Source organism: Dromaius novaehollandiae, chromosome 2 (genome assembly GCF_036370855.1).
Source record: "Dromaius novaehollandiae isolate bDroNov1 chromosome 2, bDroNov1.hap1, whole genome shotgun sequence".
NCBI classification, from domain to species: domain Eukaryota; kingdom Metazoa; phylum Chordata; class Aves; order Casuariiformes; family Dromaiidae; genus Dromaius; species Dromaius novaehollandiae.
This window is the reverse complement of record NC_088099.1, coordinates 65,003,397-65,030,459: the sequence shown is the minus strand read 5'-3', so window position 1 is coordinate 65,030,459 and position 27,063 is coordinate 65,003,397. Positions and strand designations below refer to the sequence as shown.

General features: G+C 38.5%; 1 protein-coding gene across 6 annotated transcripts in view; it reads left to right on the top strand.

Annotated features, from left to right (window-relative positions):
* The window catches only part of COBL (cordon-bleu WH2 repeat protein), a 169,034-nt gene that overhangs the window by 122,436 nt on the left and 19,535 nt on the right, over nt 1-27,063 (top strand). For all 6 annotated transcript variants that reach the window (XM_064506701.1, XM_064506702.1, XM_064506699.1 and 3 more), the window contains one exon: nt 21,152-21,461. In XM_064506701.1, coding sequence (XP_064362771.1) covers nt 21,152-21,461 — 310 coding nt within the window. The remainder of the gene's footprint in view (nt 1-21,151; nt 21,462-27,063) is intronic.

The window sequence follows — 27,063 nt, the reverse complement described above, 5'->3', positions numbered from 1 at the left end:
GAGAGAAAGCAGCACACATGACAGATGCTAATTATATTGCCTAATGCCAGTCTGAAAGGTGCTTAGATACCGTCGCAATTGAGCGGTATAAGAACAGAGTTTTGCAATGAGATTTTTTTATTGCCTGAGAATGCCCCTAGCACTGCAAATAGGACTTTGACGGTAGATTCAAAGAAGAACAAAGTTTTCAATCCTCCTAACTCTAACCACAGTAAGTGTGTTTTCTCATAGAACAAGGTGGGAAGGAGAATAAGCTGCTGATGCCAGATATTGATGAAAGGCATATTTGTTCTGAAATCACTCTAAAAACAGCTTTCCCTGATGAAGATTGTGGTCGTGTTTTGCCGAGTGTGCAAATGTCAGCACCAGTTTGTCTTTCACAAGATTGCGATTCCCATTCAGCAAGTAAAATTCTGTGATAGTGTGGGGTTTGAATTCCTGCCCCGTATGATCTGCCACTGTTTGTGAGGCTCCGTGCCCCACCTCTCACTCCGTCCCAGCAAGGACACAGTTGTCCCATTGTGCTTGGGGAAGCTCGTATTGAGGAATCCTCCTTTCATAAACGATGGTGGTAATCGCTCTTCATGGAGTTTTCCAAACTTACGTAGAGCCCAAGACATTCATGAATAGGTCCTTTGGTAGGATATTTGAGCTTTCATGCCTGTAATGGTAAGAGTCGCTCCTCCAAACAAGAGTGCAATTGTTCTTCATGGTTTTTGCTCTTTAATCTTTTTATTCTCATTAAATGAGCTTTCCTGTTAATTTTGGGTCTGATAGACCCTTAGCTGCGTGTTGTGTGCATGTCTAAAATGGTGTGTTTATGGGATCCTTTCTCCTTTCTTGTCTTACTAATCAGATTGTTCACGGCTTGTGATTTTAAGATTGGTTGCACTTTGGTAATACAGAAATGGAGATTGTCACTTCTGTTGCATGGTGTTTACTTATGTCACATAGATCACAAAGATCTCAATAAATGAGTTGATAGTGAGCTCTCTACTACTTACAGTAGGTAAGGAACACACATATTGAAAGTTTGCAGTACGTAGAGGAGCAATTAAATGTGCTGTCTTGAAATGTTTGCAAGTGCACCGTTAGAACAGATTTATTCCTATGAGCCTCTATTATTAGGCCTTTTTTGGCTTGTTAGGAACTATCAGGTAGAAATGCAGTATGAAATTAAAAAGCTGATTGAAAAAGAGTAATTTACTTTCTTGTAGAGTGAGATCCTGAGGTTAAATCCTCTAAATCCACTTCACTCTTACACTGGGTAAAGTACTAGTGAAGTCAGAGTTTGCATTATGTAAAGGTTTGGTGATTAATTGATATTTAAATTTCTGAAAGTCTTCTGTTAAAAAAATGAAATCATGTTTTGAATCTATCTTTGTTTTAATTATGAATGAAAACAATCAATCGTCACTTAACCAGAAAGCTTGAAGGGAAAGAAGGTGTCTGTGTAAGCATTTTCCAGTTACTTTGCATAGATGACATTTATACTACTAGTTGATGGGTAATACAAGGTTCATTTTAAGAAACAGAATAGAAAGGAGCCTTGTCCCCATATCCAATTTTTAATATTTTGCATATCATTGATATAATAATGGGTAGTACAGCCCATGTGGCAAAAGACCTGACAGTTTCACAAACATTTTGATCATATTTCTTCAAACACTACACATGTATCTAGTCTTGCACATTCGTTAGGGATAGTCTAACTTTAAACAAAAATAGGTAGAGAAACTCACAGAGAAGAAACCACATTTTCTTAGATGTGGTTTTAAATTAATTGAGAACAGCAGGCTGCTGAGTAGAGAATTTTGCTCACCTATCATAATGCAGTGCTACAGAAGGCAGCTGTCAAACAACCCAGCCTTTCCTTTCTCAGAGATGGTCTTTAGAGCGTGAAAACATGCAAGTGCGACTTTGCAGGCTCACACCACTATCATTTCTCTTCTTCCTAAAGCCTGATCTGAGGGTAGAGAAGGAAGTTCAGTCTCCAACATCATTTGCCACATACCTTCTCGAGTATTAATGTTCAGTCCAAGTAAAGCTGAATTCGTAGACATACTGAATATCAAGAGGTGTTATGTTGTTGGAGTCAAGTTAGCTTATACATGAAGTCAGGAAGTCAGTCTCATAGTCTGAGGGGGAGCTGTGGGATTACAAAATGCCTCTGAATTTCAAGACGTGTGCACGTACCTCCTTTGGAAATCTCATTCTTTAAGGTTACTGAGCATGCTAGCCATTCTGCTGTTTTGTCTACAGAATATTTATAATTCTATCATTTTTACTCTTTTTCCCCAACAGTTTATTGTTGTGCATCATTCCCTTCATATACCAAGCGCGTCTGACAGACCTTGCCTCTTCCTATGACCTTCATACCTCTGCACCTCCTGTTGCCTCTGCTCTCCTGATTCTTTCCTCCTTCCCTGCTGAAAAAGAACCTTTTTTTTCTGACTGAGATTTTGGCTTCTTTTCTTTTGAACTTGCACATTTTCTTTTAATTACTATTGATTATAGTTTTGACTGTGGTTCACGTTCATTTGAGAGGTATGTTCCCCAGAACTGAATGGTGTGTTATAAAATCTATATATCAGCCTCCGAATGATTATCCATACATTTGTCTGTTCTTTTTCAAATGGTTCTCTTTATTTTGAATCACTGTTTAATTTGATTTGGTGTTTCAAAGAGTGCATGCATGGGGGAAGGTTTTTTACTTTCAGTACTAAGAACTTTGTGAAAACCTTCAAAAACATTTTCCTTTCAGTCCAGGTATACTATTTTACGTTCTCAGATATGTTCTGTTTTTTTCCCTCATCACGTTTGTTTTGTTCCGCTGGAACAGAGCTGGAACTGGGCATGGCCTAGTCAACCTGAAGTGCAAGATTCTTGCTATACCTTGGCTATCGATAAAGGTACCAAAAAAAAAAGATCTGTCAGATTTATGAGGGGCCTAAAGGTACGCTGAGAATCAGTACAACATGCACTGATTCATCAGCTTTACTTCTGCTTTCATACTGATGCTTACTATGATAAATTTTATCTCGATGCTGGAGACATCCTATGGAAATCAAAGCGTGTGTTCTGTTTCTGTAACAAAAGATGCAAGTGCTATTTGCTCAAGATAAATCTTGTTCCACGGGTCTACTTTTTTTTCAGTTGTAATAGAAATATTCTGTGAGTTATAATTAAAATATATGTGCTATAAGATTTTACTTACCTAAAACTTTTCACTGAGGAAAGTTCTTCATGTGAATGGCCCATGAGGCATGTATTTTTAATCATTTTGAATTATAAACATAGGTTTTATGAGTTGCAGTGGTGCACACCCCCAGATCTATTCTGACCTGACATGTACTGTGATTTAAAACATCTATGTTATTTAAATGAGTGAGTCACAATACATCACTCCAATTTAAATCATGAAAAATTATTGTTTTACCCTCAAGCGAATAATCATGTACATCTTGAATCTTTTCCAGGTAGGCAAAATGGAGAGTAAGAATGCAAAGCATTCCTACAGATAATATGAAACATGACTAAAAAGAGTTTTGACGGTTTTTAATACAAATTTGACATGTAATTAGTAAGTTTTAAGTGATGCCTTGGAAAGTATACTTAATACCCTAAGGGTCTTCTAATAAAAGTGGAGTCGAATTGAATTTTGTAATAGCTTCTTAAGGCGGGACAGTGGTTTCATTGTAATTCTCCTGTCTTAAAAAAAAAAACTAGTAGGTGTGCACAATGTGAAGATTAAGAACCTAATTTAGCCATTCTCATTACTCTGTTTACATCCTGTTTGTAACTTCATGAAGTTACGTGCCCTGTGGAGTTAGCACTGGTATAAAAATGGAATAATGAAGTGGTGAAACAAAGGTTTTTATATTGAATAGAATATACAAGTATGGTATACTGTAAAAGCAGTTCTTTGTGAATATACCATTGTCACCAGTTTAACTCAAAGGAAGGCTGAATTTTTAAATTAATTACAGTTTTGATGGAAAAGTTTCCTTGCCTTGAAAGAACTTAACTATGACTCTCTCCCATAGCTGAGAAGTTTTCCGTGAAAAGCTGTCTGTTTCCAGGTTGTCTGCTCAAACCTTAAATGTTCGAGGTAAAAAGCCAAAAAGTTCATTAAACAGCCATAATTTAATTTCTTTTTTGTCTAAAAATGCAAAATTTGCCTCTAAAAATGCTGATAGGCATATTTTCTGTGAAACTTCTGTATAAAATATTTCATTGACCAACTTTAGCTAGCCAGCAATTTGAGTTAAAAAAAAAAAATAATAATAGTCCCTGATAAGTTAGTTCATATCCTTTTCTACAATTTCATCAATACCAGCACATATATAGTATTAAACAGACCTAAGGGAAAAATGAACTAACGAGAAACTGCTGTATCTTTATAAGAAATCATCTTAATTATAAGGAACTATGCTGTAACAGCAGCATGTTGCTTAAAACCTCGCATTACTTTATACAGTGTTGGAAAGAGCTTTCAGTGATACTCATTAAATCCATATCTATTCAATGGAATTGCATAGATACAGTGTTAATACATTAATAATGTGTGTGCAAGGGGGTAAAGTGTTTAAGCAAATTCAGTCATGGGAAGGTGAATTCATGGAACTTCTTGAGCACCAGCTCAGTGCCGAAATTCTCTTACGGAAGCCCTACTTACTCTAGGCGTCAGCCCAGGATTTCTAAAAAGGCCTTGATTCTGCTCCTGGGAATGAATGAGAGTTCTTATGTCTTTTTCAGTGAGAAGAGGAAATGTCAGTTTAGGTATTAGGACAGAGTCTTAAGTTAGCACTGATGTAAATGTACAGAGGTCTGGTTTTACTCCTTGCATTTTATCCATGGATGTAACAGAAATTTGATGAGAATGACATGGAAAAGTTGATGACAAACAGACTATAGTAGTTTTCCACCAAAATGGGTTTACTGGAGTTGGTAGGAAATGCATTTAATTTATTCAGGCTCTTTCTGTGCTACCAAATAGCATTGCATATTCTCCTTCAGGGCAAGATATCTCGAGTGAAGAAAGCAAAAGGGAAAATACTGGGAGGTATTACTGAGCCCTTTACAAGGAGGCATAAATGCACAGATAGCTTATAAATCAAAACAATTCAAGTATTACAACTCCAGGGTCTGTGATATTCAGTGTCCTTAGGAAATAAGGACATATAATTTATGATTAATCCTGTTCTGATACATGTTAAATGTCCTCAACTCCTACAAAATCTAGTGAAATTATAAACAGATTAAGCTTCATGAGGCACAAATTTTACTTGGTAGCCACAGAAAAGTTTTTTGTTATTATTTTGGCCACCAGAGGGAGCCGAGGTTGTCATGTAATTGCAATAGGTAGCAAGTAAGAATATTGCTAAAAGTTAATTTTAAGTTAATAGATATTGCATTTATACAAAGATTTTCAGTCTTTAAGGATTTAATAAAATTAGGCATTGTTACGGAATTGTTCTCTTCAGAAAATAAAAAATATTTTTTCTATTTTTTTTACCAATTTCATCACAAATAGGAAAACTTAGATAAATCATATTTGCCTGTCATGCTATTTTGATGACTGGATCCAGATTTAAGTTCAAATTTGTGCAGTAGCCATTCTTGCAGAGGATGGTGGCGTGTGTCTCCTCTCACACTGCATAGATGTTACCTGTATATTTATGAGAGTTTCGTCCTGAGCCTGAAAGTTAGTGAATCGAGCTTGCATATGTGTTCAAGAAGTAGTATGTAGCAGTAGGTCTGGTTTAGTGTCAATATAAAAAGAGATGTTCTGCTAGAAAGGTTTATCAGCATGAGTTTTAGCATTTTATAAGCATGTGCGGATTATTTTAGTATCCATCCTCTTACACAGACAGATGTTTTCATTACCAGCAATTCAGTCATTCAGAGACTAAAACTGAGGACAGAAGGGAGTCTCCAAATGTCCTTAAATGTCTTTTTTACATGTCACGATTTCATTTTTCTTTTTAGGACTGATCTTCGAGGATTGAAATGAATGCTGTCTTTTTCACTGAGCAGCTGAAATTAAATGGAAGGAAGAAATCTTTCTCTTTTTGCTCCTTTTTAACTGGAGCTGGCCATGGGGTTTAGAGTGCTCAGATACCTGCCAGGGGAGAGTGATGATAGATGATCCAGTCAAAGTGGTGTGATAAATTGCCCAGGCAATCTATCGCGTGCCCATCATCTGTCCCTATACTCTGTATATTTAAAAAAAATTCTGCGGGCATGATTCTCATATACCTGTTGCTCATGTTCACAGCCACTTTAAGGTCTCCTTATAGTTCCCTCCCAGTATAAAGCACCTCAGTGTGAGAATCAGACTCCGTATATGTATATAAGACAGCAGTTCTGTCTCCCTGACTTGGCTTCAAGTCACTACCATGACTCTCAATATATATTTAGTACATGCAGTAGGCACCATTTAACTTTCCAAACTAAAATACATGTTATTTTAGAAGACAGAATGTAACTTATTCCATCCCTCCAAAATTACAGCCATGTTGTTTTCTAACGTCACTGCAAAACTATGAACTCCCCGCTCAAGGACAGTGAGACAAACTTGCACACACTTCTTGTTCAGATACCTCATGTATAGGATGTGAATAGGCTCCTGTATAGCACCTGTATGATGAGATAACTCCACTGTTAACATAAGAAGTTGACAGAACAAAAAATGACAATTTACAATTTCCTGCTTGTCAAAAGAGTTTATGCATAATAAACTCCACTCTTTTTGCTGGGGTGGAGAAAGGGGAAGGTGAGCTTATGTTCTTCTGTGTAAGAATTATCTGCCTTATCCATTTGTTTTATTTATCCTATGATGGTCCGATTTCAGGCAGTAAATAACCATTGAAAGGATCCAACCCAGTGACAAGATTTTAGAAGTTGAAAAAATACAGAGTAGTTACTGACTTCTTTATATATTTTGAATGTACCTTGAACATGAAATTTTGCTGTTCAGTTCCAGTTATTCAATCCTAACTTAGGGTCGTCAGTCTCTTTCATTTTCTCGTTCCTTGAGAAAGGCCCGGAGAAGGAGAGCCAATCCTGGGTAAAGGTAAGAGCACTTGGAAAGGGAGTATTTTATATTCCGCTCTGCTGCCTGCCACAGGATTGCAAGTAGTCCCTGGGGCTTTGCAGACTTTGAGGCACAGATCAGCCCTAGCGTAATGGAGGACAATTCCTTCGAATACAACAAAATATTTTCTGTTTACACTGTGTGTGTGGCTGGACTCCAGTGAATCAAATGCTCTTTCTAATCTCATGTTCCTAATATTTAACTCGTGGCTGGTTATTTACCTACTTTGTAAAGTGTGGAAAAACCATTAGCTTCACATTCCCCACCCTGACTAAAGGTAGAGACATTTCTCTGCTTTTAATTTCCTTGTAGCCCGATTCTGCAAGGCAAGTGGTCTGTGGATAAATTGCAAATGTTTATTCTAAGTGAAACAGAATTCTCTGTTCTCCTCTTCCTCAGTCAAAATAAGAGAAGTTTAACTCCGTGAGCCTTACCTTTAGTCCATGGCTAGTATGCCAGACAGGCCCTGTTGCCCCTGAGCCAGTGGAATTTGGAGAAACTTGCGCCCATGCGAGTAGAGAGACTTGCGCTTTATCAGGAACAAGCTGGACTGAACATCAGTCTCCAGCTGCATGCACACATGTGGTTTGTGTGTGTACATGTGTTTTGGAACTTTAAACCGATTTATTTAAACCGAGTTCTGCTTGATTTACACATAATGGGCCAAACCAAACTTGAAGGTTGGCATTTGAATTGGCAAGGAAATTTGCAGTGCAAGATGTGACTGATTCAAAGCAGTCATTTATACAGAGAGCTACAGAAAGCAAATAGATGAAAATTTTTGTCATCTCTACTCCAGGTAGGTGAGAATACCCATACCAAAGTTCTTGTCCATCCTTAGAGATGCTCATACTCAGCTTTTCCTGTTACCACTTCTAAGCCCGTAAACACTCACTAAAATGACTGCCTGCTTTCTTCTGAGAAATTGCGAATTTTGGCCATGCACGTTCACTTCTGGGTTTTAGGGCCTGAGGGAGCAAAAGGCTGAGAGCAGAGACAGAGTCGCTTTTGTCAGCTCCTTTTGTGGATCCCATAATTGGTTCTTGGCATGGAGCAAAGAATTGCTTTCCGACCTAGCGTACCAATAGCAAAGGTGGGGTGCAGGGGAGGACAAAGACCTACAACAAAAGAAGACGGAGGAAAGAATGAGAGAGGAGGGCTATGGCTGACAAATATTTTTTTCTTGTAAGGCTATTGTGATTAAAAGGTAAAAGTGAAGTTGCTAACAGTATGGCAGTTTCTGATAAACAGGGGAGGAATGGTAAGGGAAAATCCTCTCATTTGTTAAAACAAACAAACAGAAAAGCCCAATTTTTTACATCAATGAAAATTATTGATATTCGATTTTTAAGTGTGTAGCTTGGCAATTTGCTTCTTTTCTCTCCTCTTACTGTTCCTTTCCTCAATTTTTTCACTTGACGAGAAGTTAAAAACCAAAGGGGGGAAAATATTTTTTCAGTTTGTAAAAACATGAAAACTATTTAGGAAATACTTTCAATATTTTTTCTTAATTAAATGAAACAGGCAACCATCTCTATTTATAAGGTATGTGTATATGTGTAACACTTAAGACTTGAATATAAAGAATTTGAGAAAAACTAATCTATTAGCAAAACTTTAAATTTAATGTAAGAATTTTCTTGTCTTGATTTTTTTTTGCTCCTAAAAGAGCATTTTGGAAGCTAAAGGAACTTGTAGACTTGACTTGATATACAGAAAGCCTCGGAGTGGGCTGCTGACTACTCCAGAAGGGCCAACCTCTATCATTTCCTTTATATTATTAGAAGTAGAAACTAAAGACTTTTGGTACTTTTGCAGGATGCGTGGGTATGTTGGGTTTATTCTGAAACCCTTTTTGGGTACGCAGTCTCTGGACATCAACATCCAGGAATGTCACAATTTTATTTTACCAGATAAAACTTACCCACTTTCTCCTCCCAGAAAGAAAAGATTCTTTTTTTGCTTTTTCCAAAAGAAATCTTACTTCAACTAAACACATGTGTGAACATTTTAATTATTTATTATTTGAAAATACATTTTATTTGAAAACCACTCTCTACTTGCCTTCTGAAAACTAAAACAATATGCTGATTAACTGACCAGTCAGTTGAAGAAGCATAGAACTTTAAGTGCCCAAGCTTTCCAAGTGAAAACATTTGGTTTAAAAAAATAAATAAATAAAATAAAAAGCAAGCTTATACTGTAATTTGCTTTTTGGTTCCACTGCCTTGTGGACATGCCCAGCTTCCTCTGTACCTGGCAGCTTTCCTGTTCTGTATCCATCAAGCTAATCAATGTGATTCAGATGTTCCTCAAATGAAATCACTCATCTTCAGCCTCTTCCTACAGAGGATGTGGATTGTACGAAAAAAAGGCTTTTCTTTGCTTTCAAAGTACACAAAATGTACATCACTATTCCAAATATTCAGCTTTGGCAATTTATTGATTGAATGTTTTTACGCAAAAAAACCTTGCACGAAGAAACTCCTTGCAATTTTTCCACTGAGTTAAATTAGTACCTGTAAGAAAATTAGCAGACTGAAGCCATTGGAGACAGAAGTCTATACTTACTGGCTATAATATGAACAGTTATAAACTGCCAGCTTGATTCTGTCCCACTCTGATAGGGGCCACCTTAAGGTGGGAGGACAGTTTTATACTGTCATGCTGAAACTACAAGTAATCAGGAGGATGAATATAATGTTTGTAAGATACAGTGGTCAGTCAAACCCACTTAAAATTTTTCTGAATGCAATCCTTTTGTTTGTTTTTTGTGTGGAGTTTTGGGGGGAAATTTTTAATCCGTTCTTTGGTGTTTTTGAAATGTTTCTGGAAGTGTTTTAATGAGGAGTGTTTTCTTTTTCTTTATTTTCTTTTCCTCATAGAAGCTGGTTTTTAATTAGAAAGGGATAAGGAGAGAAGAAATGGATGGAGGAAGAAAAACCCAGAATCTTCACCTTTCTGCTTTTCAAAACTAAGAAGGATGTTAGGGTTTGGAGATTTTTCCTTCTTTTCTTTGTTTTCTTCTTCTCCTATCCCAGCCCCCATCAAGCAATTCTTTAAGCATTTCTTTTTGTACTTCTGCCTTAATGACTCCATTCTCTGGTATCTAAACACCATGCTCTAGTGGAAGCTTTCCTACAGTTCATTGCATCTCTCTCTGTAATATCTCTGGTATATTATATAAAGGGTGAGATTTCCTGGCAGCAGACACACAAATAAAGTCTCCTTACTCTGTCCTTCTACCTGCTCATGAAACTTTTGGAACTGAACTTTTAAGACTGTTTTTGTTCCTGACTAATTCAGTAGAAATTGGCCAGCAGGTTTAAAAGTTACTGGAGCGTTTAATAGACAGACTCATAAATGTTACTCACAATGTGACCTTCTAAACTTATTTTCCTTAGGAGCCAAGGCTAAAAAGAAAGAAACTCAAAGACATTTACAATTTTCCCCTTGCAAAAATGACCTTTTATGCTGATCCTATTCAGAATTAAGCCCATTAACTTAGGTAAAAGGTTCCCCAAACAACCTTGTCTGTTTTCAGGATATGTTCATACTAAACCTTCAAATTCTAGAAATGGCCCTGCTCCAGCAAAGCACTTAAGCATGCTAAATCAGATACCCCATTATACAGCATGCACATTATTATTGAATGAACTGTGTAAATGAGAGCCTTAAAATGCTTCAGTTGAATTAAAATGCAGACAAATTTTCCCTCTGGGGATTCCTCCCATCCAGGAGATACCTGCAGCTTTGCATTTTAATCAGTGAACGGTCCGATCCTGCTCCCCTCGAAGTCACTAGTAAAGCCCAGCTGGTTCAGTGGAAGCAAGAACTGATGTTGACAGAGCAATATATGAAAAGAGAAAGCTAAGAGAACTTATTCCTAGTGGGTGTTGAGGTGAGGACCTGTTTCCCAAGGAGCTTTTCTTGTGTCAGAGTACTGTTCAGAGATGGCATTGCCATTAGTGTTTCACTACCTGCAAATCAGTAGAAAGCATAACAGCCAGTTATCACTTTTGCGTGTTTGCATTTCTCCCTCCCACTATTGCATTTTAATAGGGAAAGAGAGACACAGGGCAGAGCACAATTGGTGAGATAATTGACTTCACAAGGGGACTATGAAAGAGTGGGCCCAATTCAGCGCTGACTTAAGCATTCCCATCTCTGCTTACATCTGAACTGATCTGATCTAGTCCATGTGCTGTCAAGGAGTGGTGGCATGGCAGCAGAGCTCTTCTCCGAACAGTCTGTACCCCACTTATCCGACATCCAGAGTGCTTCAGTGTGCACTATGAGTAAAGGTGGAGCCTGAATTGGAGCTTGTAATACCCTGTGTGTGATTCCTGTCTTATGCAATGACTTCTTGGTTATGCCTGTGTTACCAGAGAAGAGGTCTCTCTCTTGCCATCCGTCCATGCAAGCAATTGCTTTAATGGGCTTCTGCAGTGTGTCTGTGGCTCCTTGCTGACGGCATAGCCCCAGGGTTTCCGGCAATGTGTTACGTGGTGAGTTTGCTGGATACGCGCCATCCTGGTCTGGCTGTCCTCCTGGCACGTGAGCCTGGTCTTCACGGTGACTAGGAAGTGTCCTTTGAAAGTGGCATAGATGCCCCTCGAGAGGGGAGATTGTAAGAGATCTTCAGAGAGTCACTTGGTGTAGCCTGGACCTCAGTTTTGATCTCATAGCTGCAAGAATAATTCTTTCTTCACTAGGAAGTTTGAAAAGATAAAATGTGTTAGTGATTAGAGATGCTGAGGCACTCTAGCAGCATCTGTCCAGATAAATACTTTCATTGTATCATTGGAAATCTTACAGCCACGAGCAATATGATACCAGAACAATCCAGTCTGAACGTGCAGCAAAATGTGTCATAATTAAACATACACTCAGAAAAAAGTGTGCTTTTCTGGGTTAAAATACTCCTATAAATATAATTGCAAAGGTACACCACGAGCCAAAGTATATCTGAAAAGCTTGTTGTTGTTTCAGCTTTAGACAGGAAAGCAGGTGTTCTATTAATCAGAAGATCCTAGAGGGAGAGAGACGGTTAATGTAAATCAAAAGGAGTCAGAGTAGAGCTTAATGTCTTTAGAGCACAGAGAAGTATGAAGATGTCTCCATATCTAAATTTGGAGCTAGCTGTTGAAAATCTTTTGTGAAGGTATTTATGTTATTGGTGGTTTGGCTGAAGCATGTTTTGGGCAATTAAATGGAGTTATTTTGTGCCATCCCAATTGTAAGTTAGACAGGTGGTTTGTGCATGAAACATTTAATTTTCTCAGGGCTGTGTCTGACTTCAGATGATACTATAGATACTATTCTATGCAAACATAGAAGGTGATGTAAGGCAAAATGATGGGTGGACTGATGGAGGAACTGAAGAGCAATATCGCAGTTCTGAAGGGTGAAAAAGGAAGAAAAAAAAAACAACGAAAGTGATAAATTCCCATTTTGTTAGTCATTCCGGTCCACTCCAGTCTGGAGTTCACTGTTAACTGTTGGTATCAGGAATAACTAGTGTTTGTCACTGTTAGTACCTAATAAATCTGCACTGGTAGGAATATACTAAAAGCATTTTTTTCTCATTTGTGCAGCAGTGCTCAAAAGACTTGCTTACATGAGTAAGGCAAGTATATTTTATCCCCATAAATAGAAAGCAGCTGATCAAAATTTCTACTTATATGCACGTAATTCCTAATGATTTCAGTAATAGATAGTTAATTGGAGATTGACCTGATTCTCTTCTACCCTCCCCCACTTTTAGATCACTTTTAATCAGAAATAAATACACCACAATGAGTAGAATGATGCCTTTGTGATATGGAATAATCTCTCCTCCCTCCCCCAGGTGTACATGTGTATATATATGTGTATGTGTATTTGGCTTAAGGAGGGTTTTTTGTCTCTTCTTTGCTGAATTTGCTGACAGCTAGTCTCTGGGGAAGGAGAGTATAATTATAATGCAAATGTGTTTTATGTTTCTTTTTCTTTAGATTGTGCTAGAAATATGAAACTATATTAGGCATTTTATGAAATTGGTAACAATAGAGAAAAACAGTAAGGAGGGTGAATTGACTAAAGCAGAATGTATGGGAGAAAGATGGTGAAGCTTAAGAAGTTGAGCAAATGGCCTTTTTTCTGTGGTCTTAAAAGTCACCTAATAAAACATTGATTTATTGCGTAGGTGCACTAATCACTTCTGATTTTAATCATTATATTGCATATACTTTTCAAGCAATTTTATCAAGTCTGCAGTCTGTTCTTAAAGGTGGCTCAAGAAAATGGAGATCACCTTCACAGTCCATTTGTTTAGCTTCTGCAGTGTACTTGAATCAAAGCCGACCACTTCTGTAAAGGATGCAGATTGCCAAAATCTATCACTTAAGACTAATAATCGCCAGCAAAACGTGGAGAGTGGTTTATTTCTCTGTTAGGTTTACTATATAGGGCAGTCTGTTTTTAGATCTAGATTTTCCGGTCCCACAAGGGCTTGCAAAGAGCCCCATTATCAATCACTGCAAGTTACTAGTGTTGCACATGATGATTTATGAAGTGCAAGCCTGAAACTATCTATTACGTACTCCTAAATATATTTCTGTGTTATCCTGCTCCTCTAAACCACATTGTTGGCTTGTTCGTAGTCTTTTGAACTGGGTTGATTGGGCCCCTCTCCTCACAACTTAGTAAAGGACCAGGTAGAGCCAGGGAGGTACCTGGTAGGTACCTCTAAGCTCCTGTCAGCCCCAGATACTGAATGCCAGGGACTGCTGTGAAAGTCTGTCCATCATGCTTTATTGCGTATAATGGGAACTGGACAACTCACACTACTGACCTGTTTTTTAAAAATCTGTCCTTCTCTAAGCCAAGTGGAAATGTTCAGTTAATCAAAGGAAAGACCTATTTTCACAATAAATCCTTTCGCAGTCAAAGAGCATCTTGTTCTTTGTGTTCCTTTTTTGAGGATTGGGATTCATGATTATCTCGTCCCCTAGAAGAGGGAAGGCTAGTTACTGGCTGCAATGTGGGGGCATCAAAGCCTTCAATAATGCTTTTAAACAAGCACAAAACCAGTGCAGAGCAAGCTTCAAGAGAGTGCCAGGAGGAAAAATACAGTTTAGCAGCATTCTAGATCAGATGGGCTTTGCAGAGGTCAGAGAGGTTTTGTAGTCATTGAAGAAAGGATTATTGGAAAGAAAGAAGGATGATAAAGTCCTGTATGTTAGTTTTCTCCTGTTTGGAAAATCCATGTTGCGTTGGTTTTGAAATTCTTGGTTTTTTGCCTGTTTGGCAGCTGGGGAAAATAAAGGTCTGAAATGGGAGAGGATAGCAGCCATTTATTTGAAGTTTTAGTTTCCTCTAGGAGTCTTTGAAGAGCTGGTAGACAGACTTATCTGGTGCAGTTCTGAGATTTTGTAACCATTTTCAGCATATGTTTGAAAGGGAAATCAAATGTTCATGCACAGCACTTGACAGTCTTTTGTATATGGGAAAAAACAATGAGAGGGACTGGAATACTCTTCAGTTCCTACTCCTTGGTTTCACTCCATCTTGTATTTGATGCAGGGAACTTTATTGCTAGAAAAAGCTTTTGCAACAATTATGGTAATACATTTGTATCAACCAACAGCAGACAGGTTTAACCTCAAGAGAAATGCTTAGCTAGCTCAAATTGGTAAAGGAGGTTAAATCAGTGCACATTGCATTTATTTTTCCTCCATAGGAGAGTAGGTGCATGTAGCTAGGATAACTGTGGTAGGCTTGAGCTTCACTATGGAAATATCGAAGATTTGCAGGGTGTATCTAATAATACCCCATATGTGCCTTTCTGACAATATGTTAAGTGAGATGTGTCCTTTGTGAGTCTTCACTGTTTGCTGGTGCATAAAGGAAGGGATTTACTCCTGGTTTTAGGTTTTGTGCAGTATGGATGACTGCAATTAAAGAATCTATTGGCAAAAAAAAAACATGAATGTGCAGCATAAGGCTACAAAGGAGACAAAGTATCTCATTATGTGAGAGCTGGGAGCCACATGCATGACTGCATGAGTCAGCAACGCACCCTGACAGTGATGAAGGTCTAACCACATATTGGACTGCACTAGTGAGAGCTGTCAGGAGGCCACATCTGTGTCTATTGCCCAAAAGTGGGTTCAGCTTTGGGTTCCCTAGAACAGGATGACAAACCAGAGCAGAGGCAGCAGAGTCTGAGATGACTGGAGCACATGTACACAAAGGTGACGGGGCTTGTTCAGCCTGCAGAAGAGGAGAGTAAGGAGGATTTAAATGCTGTGTAGCATTTAAAAGAAGTGGAAGACAGAGCCAGATTCTTCTCAGAGGTGCCTAGTTAAAGGATAAGAGGCAACAGCTACAAGTTGTAGCTAGAAAAGTTTTAATTTGGCTAAAGAGAAAATCACTTATAGGGAGAAACGTTAAACATCACCCAGGGATTGGGTCATGGTTTCCAAGTGAGGCTGTGGAATCACCATGCTTGGAGATTTTCAAAACTCATCCGCTCAGGATCCTCAGCGACCCCATCTAAGCTGGAAGTTATTCCTGCTTTGAGGAGGAGGTTTGAACTAAATGATCCCCAGAGGTTCTTTACAAATTTAAGCATCTTGTGATTCTACAGACTAACTGAACTGAGCCAAAACTAAGTTGCCTGCATCCTCCTTTTGGAGGGAAAGGAAAAAAAATCCTGGTTCCTCATCTCAGCTTTTCCCAGAAGGCTCCAGTTTCTGCAACACAGTGACAGAAATTGAGATAAAAAAGAATGTCTGAGTTTGATCTGTTCCCCCCTCACCCACCATTATCATTAATGTATAACAGTGACCATTTCTTTTCTCTTTTTTTCCTTTAATTAAAAAAAAACAAAAGTCTGCATGTAGGCTCAGGTATGCTAAGAAACATACTGAATTAAAACGGTCTCAATTGCCATGAGTAGAAGGAAGTCAGCCCATTCAGTCTTGTGCTTTAAATGCTTACTGAATGCTTTTGAATTCTTATCTATTACTACAAGTTTTTGGTTTGACGAGCAAAATGAGTGAAATGTATCCAGAACGCATTGCACCTGTGTAAAAACTCTTATGTTGATCTTGTATTGTCCATTTTCATGATTTCTGTTAATTATTGCCATAATAAATGTTTTCTTTTTCCATTTCTTTCAAGTTTCCTCCGAGTGTCTGAAAAAATTTACACTTCTTTTAATACTAGTCTTTTGCGATGGTCCAACTTTTACAGCAGATGCAAATAACTAGAGCAGTATTTCTTTCTCTTACTAGAAGTTTTAAGTACTGTCAGTAAAAATAATTATGTTGTAATATTGAGGTCATAAGAATGAATTTTGTTTAACATCATGATGTTTTTAATATTTTTTACAACATTATTGTAATAGACCATTTGAACTACAGCAGAACAGTTTTACTTCGTGGAGAAAAAAGTGGAGCAGGAGGAAAATCTGAAAATAGTTGCTAACCTGAGAGCAAGAGCTGAAAGGAATTACAGGAACTCTGTATCTCTAAAACTGTTACAGAGTCCCAGTTATTCACTGTGTGTGGGTTAAATCAGCTATTACCTCTTTAAAAAATGCATTTGGATTTGCTGTTTCTGTCATTATTGAATGTGGCAGTAGACAACCAGCAGTGTTGTAAAAATGGAGGGTGACAGAACTTAGCAAACAGTCATAATTCGGAAAGTAAAGAACTATGTCTTGTGCCCATTGGGCTGAGGGAGAGTGTTGGCTTGGGCTTTAATAATGTGGACTTCGATTCAGGTTTCTTAAGTCTGGGTAAGATATGCATCTTTTGAACACGTAAAGTCTGGTTTTGATCTCATTCAGAGTCAGTGGTGGTTATTTTCATAGTAATTAAAGTGAGGATTTTACCTGCAGTAGTCTTCACATATTGAATTTAACCTTCATTTCTGAAAGTGTTGATTAGCATTTAAACCAGGTGAGGTTTATCTCTCTACCCATCATTGGCATTCTCTGTGAGTAATGTGTACATACATGCAATATCGAACTGTATGAACGCAGATATGATTCTTCTCAGCGTGGAGTTCAGTGGTGTCTTAATTACTTAGAGTCTATTGAGATTAAAACGACAAGATCCCTTTTGTGTTAAACAAGAAGCTCGCATTCTTTACTGATGAGCTGTTCTCCTCTTTCCCTCTTGATGATCACAGGCAACGTTTCTTAAAAACAACCCCCTTTGCCCCCCAGAAGAAAGCCTTTGTAACTTGTGGTTGACCTAATTGTGCAACCGCAGTGCTCCTACTGCTAAGCAAGGGGGATCCGGGGGATGAAACTAATTCGGGCTTTACAGATTCTGCAACCTGCTGTATGATGTAGGTAAACAGGAATGCAGGACACTGGTGGGCACCGTCTCATCTCAGTTAGGAATGAGATGTCACACAGAAATTTGAGTATGACTTGGAGACTACAAACCAAATTGTACTCCCCTTGTGACATAGCACCCCACCTGAAGCCAGTGGACTTGGTTATATGTTACTGAAGAAAGAGCTTGGTATTTTTGTGTGTTTAGAAATAGAGACAGTCTTCTGAGGTACGGCATTGTTTCAGCAATGCATTAATGTATCTGTGGCAATCACTATTTGTTTGTCCAATCCTGAAGTACTTGTTTAGTATTCTATGTCTTACATGGATGTTTTTTGCCTGCATAAGGTCTTGAAGATCAGAGACCATATCTGAAATCTTCTTAGTGTAATGACAGAGAAGAGAGACACAAATGCTGGGATTTTTCTACCAGCAAATAAGTTCAGTCAGCTGTCATCATTGGGATCACACTGTGCTCAGTGTGTGGTGTTTTTCTGCTTCAGCCTCTGAAGAAAATCATGCAGAAGTTGCAAGGCAGAATCTCATCTTCTACTACACATTATCCAGTTCTCTGTGCAAAAATCGGGAAGATACGAAAGATATTTTCTGAATCCCAGAGTCAGGACCACTCAGCAAGTTGAGCTAGGGTTTTTTTCATGTCCTCTATCATTGCCTGGTAAACTACGTGCTCATGCAGCCCATCATCTTCAGTTCGCACTGGTGGAAACTTAACGAAGGTGGAAACTTATAGAAGGAAGAATAGAGTCTTAATCTTCCTAAGGATGTCTCCACTTCAAAACAATGGCATTTTTTTGCTGCTGTTAGCTGAAACAAGGTTGTTAACATGACATACGATTTTAGTGCTTATGTTTTATGTGTATGCTTTCATGTTCAGGTGAGTAGTAGTGGAAATCTGCTACTAATTCACTGTACTGTATCACAAAGTATATAGTGAACTGCTTTGACAAACTGATAGATTTGAGGAGAGGGAGATATTTTGTTTTTGTGTGAATTGTTGAATAGAAAGATTCTTTTCTATATTGCCTTGCTTCAGAATAGAATTGCAGTTTAAGACGTTGAATAAGGAAGATCTACCATTGGATTGAATGATGCAGCTAGAGAGAACCAGAGCTGATGGATCAGTGCTCACATAGACCCTGATAACACCAGAATTGGTTTTCGTTTTGTTCGTTGTTGTATGGGAAGAAGGGGTGGGCAGGTGTCGTGCAGTTGAGCTTGCATGATAAAATCAGTAAGAGAGTTTTGCAGTAGGCTAGTAGGGTTGTATGACCAAAAGGGACTAAATTCCTGAATGGGAAGATGCAAGTTCTTCTACATCAGAAAATACTTGCAGGCAGGAGAAAAGAGGATCAGCAGATGAGAGGCACAGCTCAGAAAAACCTGCCATCCCTGTGTCAGGGACTGGAAGTAGGTAACACGTTACAAATTGTTGCCCCAGCTATGCGTGAGGCTCATTAATGGCATCCTGGGGACAACAGATGTGGCCTTTATTGTACAGAGGTCTCTTTGCATTAAGGTATACTGCATTGTGCATTACTCCAAAACTTTCCAGGTGCTCCTACTCTCTAAATTGCTTTCTTTGCTGTACTGTATCTCACTTTGTTCTGTTTTTAACATATTACAGCTTTTACTAATGTTTTGGTGGTGGGTTGTTGTTGGGGTTTTTTGTTGTTTGTTTTGTTGAAAACCAAGCACTATACACTGTTGTCTGTTTGTTTACTGTGTATTTTTGTGGCTGTGTGTTGCTTGGCGATTAATGTCAAATAATTCTTATTTTTCCTTGATGTTGGTGTTTTCCTAACTGTTGTTCTGTCATGAGCGTACCATAATGCATTCGATGACATGTACTTCGTTCTTTTAATTGATATTTTTAAATGCAACAATCCCTTGGATTAAATCTGGAACCTAGAGCTAATGTCATAGAAAATAAGGTCAAAGAAATCAAGTAACGTTCCTTCCAAAGTCACAATAGAGTCTTTGTATCATCTCCATCATTAATATTGATGCTTGACAGCACTTACAACTTTAATCATGATTTGTAACCCTATGGGTTTTATTGCTTCTGCTGTCAGAAATCAATTTCAGCACTTAATGGCATCTTGTAACCTCAGTGAAGGAGAATGTTGGTTTGATTTTTATTTTAATTTTACTCAAAGCTTCACTGCTAAAGTACATCTTAAAAAATAATTTCTATGGTACATCTTTTTCCTCTGACTTAAAGAAAATCCTTCTGTGTATGCAACATAATACAGACTTTTTTTTCTCCCTGTTGTTTTTTACTGCCCTGTCGATGCATATATACTTCAAAACCTTACACATTCTGACCCTATAAACAGTTAAGTGTATGCTTACTCATAATCATGCTTAGAGACCTGAGACTTCTCCTATAATTAACATCCACCACAAGTGTTTGCAGGTCAGGCCATAACATATGTTTTTTAATCTTCCTTTTGCCTATTGAGGTTGAAGAGAATGGAGCACATTTGTAATTCCAAATTAAACATTCATATTAGTCTTTATTGATTCCTTTTGATCAAAAGCAGTGTGTTTGGGCTTGATTCTGTCCTCGGTCCCTCTGAAATTATTGACATTGTTGGAAGTTCCCCTTTAATGGCATAACTGCAAGATGGAGTCCAGATTTGTACATTTGCTAAGGGAAATAACAAAATCTTATTTTTCACAAAAAACAGAAAGCCAATTAGCCGATACACACCAATTTAAAACAGAGCATGAAAAAATTTTACTGTGTCTGATCATGTCTCATCACTTGCAACTTTAACAGAGTTAAACATGCAAAGGTCATATCCCTTCATCTCCTTCCTTATAAGTAACCAAAAAATGCAAGAGATTCTGCTTTGTGTTAAGCACAATGGTGTCTACTTTTCTGTAACACTTTTTAGTTGATTTTGTATGCTTTGCAGAGGAGATGGTGGTTGTTCTCCCCACTTAACACAGAGGAAATTGTGAATGGTGAGATAGTGATTTGCCCAGTGGGCCAGCAGTAGATCTAATTTACCAATTCAGCATCCTAATTGGGAAACACTGCCCATTTTTACCTCATTATAGACTTCTTATCAGAAATGTCATGATGTATTTACCAGCATGTAAGAGGAATAATAAGATTATGTCATCAGAAGTGGTAACAGCAGTGAATTTTTTTGTAGCACATCATTTAAACTTTGGTTTATTGTTGAAGCTGAATTTTGTTTCCGTCTTCTGTTTTTTGTTAGTTTTTATTTTTTTCATTCCTACCAGCTCAGTTAAATTTACCTTTTTGCCCTTTAATTTGAAGAAGCTGAAAGCTCCCATTTCTCTAGCTCTCCAAGAAGCTGTCCCCAGAGAGTTGTTTCTTCAGAGAAGTAAGGGAACAGCTTTGACATGAATGTTATAAAACCCAAATTTTACAAGAAAGGCAAGGCAAGCCACTTTTCTAAAAGCAAAGAACAACAAAATTTTATCATTTTGCAAATCATCTTTATCATGTATACAAATGTTGAGCTCTGTCCTACTGTTTCTAATGGCATTAATTTATTTTTCTCCAACTACAAAGGAATGTATGTTGTAGAAATATCTGGAAACGATGAAATCAGTGGTAAAACACCCATTGAGTTCAGTGGGTTCAGGATCTCACTCTTGGTGGTTTAATTTATTTACTAGTGAGTTTCAGCTAACTTTCTTTTTTGCTGTATTTCATTTAGAGAGCCTGCTGCCTGCACATGATAATGTTTATGTAGTCGATGATGTGGTTCTGGAGCTATCAGAGGTAGAAGAAACAGCCTCAGAAAGCAGCTGTTTTGCATCTGAGGACACCACCGAAGACTCGGGTGTCATGAGCTCCCCATCAGATATTGTATCTTTGGATTCACAAAATGACAGTATGAAGTTGAGAGACAGGTGGGTCAATGGCTTCACAGACTCCACTGAGGCAGACACAACATATGGCAGAGACACGTGCCCTGTCAAGAATGCCTGCTGTGAGAACGTGGGATCTGACAGTGCTCCAGAGAGGTAAAAATCCATTTGCAACCAACTCTTTAAGAATATCTTGCGTGGCCCCCTTGTAGGGGGAATCACTTAACAAAATCAACTTTTGCTTTCTTCTGCCCTTTCATAAACGAGTACCAATGCCAAGTGACTCCTCCCGATGAAAAAGCTCAGTGCCACATCCCCTCCAGTGGCATACTTGTAGCAACAGGAAAAGGTCACTTTTCTGTTTGAACTTGTAGTTACATTTCTTGCAGAAGGTCACTGCCCTCCAGAGTTAATTTCTTCAAGAAGTCTGAAATAATTTTGTTAGAGTTTGGTTTATTCTGTAGTACTGATAGCATGTGAGGTACTTAAAATTTTACTGTATGTTGATCTAGAAAAATTACATTCAGGTCAGATTTGGATGCAATCGTAAGATGGAAAGAATCAAGCCACTTAAAGCTGGATGGAAAAGGACTGTATCCAGTGAAATTTAGGATTTGATTTGTGTTTGTGTGTGTGCATATATGTTCAACTGATGCTAACCTCCACTGCTGTTATACCTATGGCTTTCTTTTCAGCATATTCCCCCCTCTTTTTTTCATAAACAAACATTTTCCTGAAGTTTTTGCAAGAAAATGCGAGACCCTGGCATGTAACTAGAAACTGCCTGCAAGCACAAGTGACTCTGACACTGTTTGTTTGCCAAAACTCACATAGCTGGTGGCAGGGCTGCAAAGGGAACCCAAAATTTATAGGACTTTGCAAATACAAACTGGCCAAATAGGAAGCTGTGCCTCCAGCAAGGAGGGTGGCCTGGTAGTACTGACAGGGATCCACTCTGTGTGATGCTGCAGAGTCATGGGATAGGGGCCAGAAATTCCTCTGAATTCTCAGTTGACACAAAGTCTGTGCTTTCTGGTCTCTCTCCATTCAGCTGCTAATCTGTAGCCCCTTCATAAGAGTATGTATCATGACCTAGTTATTTCCTTCCACACATTTCTGAAGGAGAACTTCATTTTGGATCATGTAATGGAGGATAAATTAGGCCAAAGTCAGTATTTACCCAATTGGAATGATCTCAGGGCTTTTCTTTTCCCATCAGTGTCAACAGAGACAAGATCAAGTCTCATTTAGATACTTGCTTAACAATGCATTCTTCCCTATGGTTTGGCCTTTTACAATTTCTTAGATCCTTGTGCAGGGTCTATATGGAGGCTTATATAGGCTAGACTAATATAGTAGCTGCAATTAACATTCCAGACCTGATCCAAAAAAAGCAACCTATTAATTTCAGTAGACATAGATCAGGCCTTGTAAGACAATTAATCCCAACTTTCCTCAAAACTGCAGGATCCAAATTGGAAAAAACACATACACATCCAGGAAAAATAATAAAAGTTACCGTAATGTTCAATAAAGGCATCAAAGCAATACCCTGTAAGAACAATCCTAATCAGTGGAAAATATTTTGGACTTGTTCTGTATTTTAGTGCAATAAAAGAGGCCATTAAAACCTAAGCGACACGCTAGCTCTTGAAAGTCAGTGTTTTCCACATCTTTCACATCAGTGAAAGGTAGCAGTTTTTTCCATTGCATTGAGATTTACTGTTGCTATGCAAACATGCAAAATTTTTAATAACAGAGTATGCGCAGAAGAAACAAAGGGACAATGACGCAAAATATGCTTTTAGCAACTTTGCATATGACGCTGACTTGGGGGAATGCTTCACAGCCTGCTGGGCAGGACAGCTATTCAGAGGAATCCTGCCAAGCTGGAGGAATGGACAAACAGAAACCTGACGAGGTTGGGGAAAGACACTTGTAAAGTCCTGCTTCTGGAACAGAATAATCCCATGTGATGGGAGAGCCTAGGGACTGGTTAACTGGGAGCAGCTGCCCAAAAACAGCTGGGGCTCCTAGTGGATAACAAGTTGCCCACTGTGTCCATTGCAATGAGTGTCCAGCTGTGAGTTGGCTGTGCACTCTTACAGTGACAAGACATGAGCACAGTGATGAGGGGTAATGCGGCATATTGGGCTGCAAGAGCACAGCTGTCGCATGAGGGAGCTGCCAGAGAGGCTGAGGAATCTCCATGCTTGGAGGTTTTCAGAACCCAGCTAGACAAAGCCTTGGACAGTCCCATCTAAATTTGAAACTGGCCCTGCCTGGAGCAGGAGGTTGGACTAGATGGCCTTCAGGGGTAATTTCTAAACTGTTTTTTTTTCTGTGATTTTATCATTCTAAATATTCTGTGTTTGTCTCATGTCTCCACAATTAAAGAGGAGAGTTTTCAGGCACAAATAGGAGGCAGTTATTGTTGTTCAGGACGCGAGATTATTTTTCATGAACTGTATTATCTTTTTAGGCTCTGGGACAGCAAAATTATTTCAGATCAACTTTAGGGCATAGCAAAATCAAACATTTGGGACTGATTTTAGTCTTGTGGCAGCAACCATATAGACTGCCACAGCAGAGATGCTGATAGTAGTATCTTTTAAGTGTTTATGTTCTGAATGCGCCAGCAACGTTTGAAACTAAATCCCGTTCCACTCCTAACCTATGTTTGTAATCAAACCAGCTTTGAAAATTGTGCTCTTTTAACTCTTTTTGAGATTAAATTGCTAATTTTTCAAAAGCCACTTCCTAAGTGCAGAGGGAAAAAAACAGATTTTTTTAAAAATTTTTTTGTTTTAGGTAAGAAATATTGGTAACAACCTGTATATTTTTAAACCTATTTAAAACCTACAAAAAACTTGTTTTAGTGGGATTTGAATCAGTTCTGAGTACAATTTTGAGTATAGCTAAATCTGGAGAACATCAGTTTCAGAGTTTTGCTGTCTCAGCACCCGCAGCCCACCAGTAAAATCTGTTGGGAGCTCTGAGATTGTATGTGGTCCTTCTGATGAACAGGGACTGCTTTCAGGGCCAAACCAGCCTTCTGAATCCCCACTCAAGTTAAAATACATCATTCGTGTGAGTAACTGATATCATGCTATACAGAGTTTTAAGTATGTTTCATAAGCTACAAAACTTCAAGGAAAATTATACATGGAGTTTAATAATTCCTTCTTATATTCAGTCAGTCCCCGTGCTAAGATCAAACTCAATTCTAAAAGGAAGATATTTGGAGAACGCATCATGACTGAAAGTAACAGCAGTTAGCAGCAGTGAATCAAGCATCCTCCTCGAGTCTGAGCTTCACTGAAGCCAGAAATTTCATTTAGGGACTAATTTGGACCAGCCTTCGGAAAAAAGCTAATAAAAATAACGGAGATGTTTAGCTTATCATTGTAAATGGTAAAGCTGATTGAAATCTGGGCTTAGCGTTGTCCTGTGAAATAACTAATTCGTAAGTATTTATAATTCTTTATATTAAAACCATATTATACTGTGTGAGTAATGAAAAGTACTCTTAAAGTAGAAGCAAATAATATCTAGAGGGGAACAAGGCTTTAAAGAAAGCACAAGTGCTATTTTGCAAGTGGATTGTAAAGGACCACAGTGAAAAGAAGAATCGGATCTAAAGCTCTTATGCAGGTTTATTCGAAAGGTTTAGTCTGTGTGCTAAGGGATCGTCAAGAATATTTTGCCATGAAGCTTACTTTGGTTAATTGTATATTTATTTTTAATTTATTTTTCTTAGAGCTTCTAGAATCGTATAAGCCTGGGTGGTCTCTGTGTAGCAGAAATGCTTGACAGCCGTAGAAAATCACAGCAGAGACTTTTTGGCCAGGGTCTGCACCTCACTCCTCTGCTACTGAAGTCAAGGAAAGCTGTGAGCATTTAAGGGTACACTCTTCAACATGCAGTGGATTTGTCTATTCATAGCAGCATAATAACGTGGCCAACTGAGAAATTGCCCATACCACTGGCTTTGCACACACAGAAATAATAGTAACAACAGAGTTCAAATCTCAGGGTTCCCAGAACACAAAACCAGAACAGAGGTTTACAGAAGCAGCTGCCCAATTCCAGGGGTTCCCAACCAGCGCTTCCCCCATGCTCTTGTTGTCTGGTACATGGAGCAACTTGCAGGCGCACTCTTCTCTTGGTTTTGTTTTGGGATGTTTTGTTTAAGTAACTGTAATCCAAATATGTCTATAGCATGTAGAGCATCAAATCGAATGTGAAAAGACTTTAGGTGTACCCTGGGCTCTGCCTCTAACCTATTACACCACCTCTGTTTCCCTCTGCCTCTGATGTCCCCCGCAGCCACTTACTGTTTTCACAGTAGAAGTCTGTACACAGCTATCGTATCTCATGGTGCGTTTGCATAGTGCCTGATTGCAGCTCGAGGTGCCAAGGGCTACCACCGTATGAATAACTGACTACACGCAACGTTTGACTGTGAACGTTTTAATACTAACTGCTGACTGAACACTGTTCAACATAGTTCTCTTTCTTCATATCCTTCCTTACAGCTGATTTCTTTGTGTTACTAATCTGTTCAACAGATTTTAATATATAGTGTTAAATGAGTAACAAGAAACCACAGAGGAGCTGAAATGTTGCTTACGTGGCAGTAAACACATCTCATGATCTCACACTGTTGCAACTCATGTCCTCCCATACCCCTCCTTTCCCATCCCGTGTGTGGTGTCATCGCGCAAGCTCCTTGGGGCAGGGATTGGTCAACTTTATATGCCTATAAAGCATCGTGCACACCTGCTGTCTGGAGCTGTATAAGTAATTACACATTAAAAATTATGTTAGAATAATATTATTAGGGATGCTGAGTCACGCGCTCAAAGTTAGGTAACATTAATACTAAAGCTGCCTGTGCAACCTTAATCCCCCTCCCCTTTGTGCAGTATGATAAAGGCGGTAGTTACGTGATCACGTTCTGTTTTGTTTTATTTTCTCTAGGTTTCAGGAGCAGGTATACCACAGTTTGCCCTCAGTTCAAACTCTGTTCTTGAGACAGGACTATTTAATTTCCTCTGGGTCTTTCTATCTTCCTCATCACACTACTATCCATGTGCCATACAGACTTTAATTCCTCCTCACAGTATTCGTGTGAGATGAAAAGGTGGCGTTGTCCTATTTTAGAGAGGAGAGCTGAGGCACAGACAGTCAAGACAGTCCGGTGACCAGTTAGACCACACGCGATCCATTTTTGTGGAGGATTAAGCGTTATATAGCACTTCATGTTTCAGAATGTACCTCTCCGTTTGCTCCAAATGCTCTTCTTGGAATTCATTTGACCATTTTGGCTCAATAAAAATGACAGAACAATGAGGATCGTGATAAAAATTGTCACACTTGGACTACCACCTAGGAAAAAGGTGTAATTTCCCAAACGTATAAGCAACTGAAACTAAAGTTTTATAAGGAGCCTTAATAGTAGGTGGTGCTGTCAGCCTCACACGGAGCAGTACAAACATTTTAAATCATAAAATATTTTTACTATAATTTCTTTAATTTATTAAAATATTTTTAAATATTTTTAAATGTAAAAGGAACATGCTAGTTATAAAGGTAAATAAATACAGCATTATAGGTTGTGACTTGATTGGGAAAAAACAGAAATACCTTTCTGAGGTCTTGATTTACTCCCATAATCTACTCTTTCAGTAGTCATGAATGAGGAATATTTTTTCAGGTAAAGTTAATTGAGGGCCTGGAGCAGGGGGAACCCTAC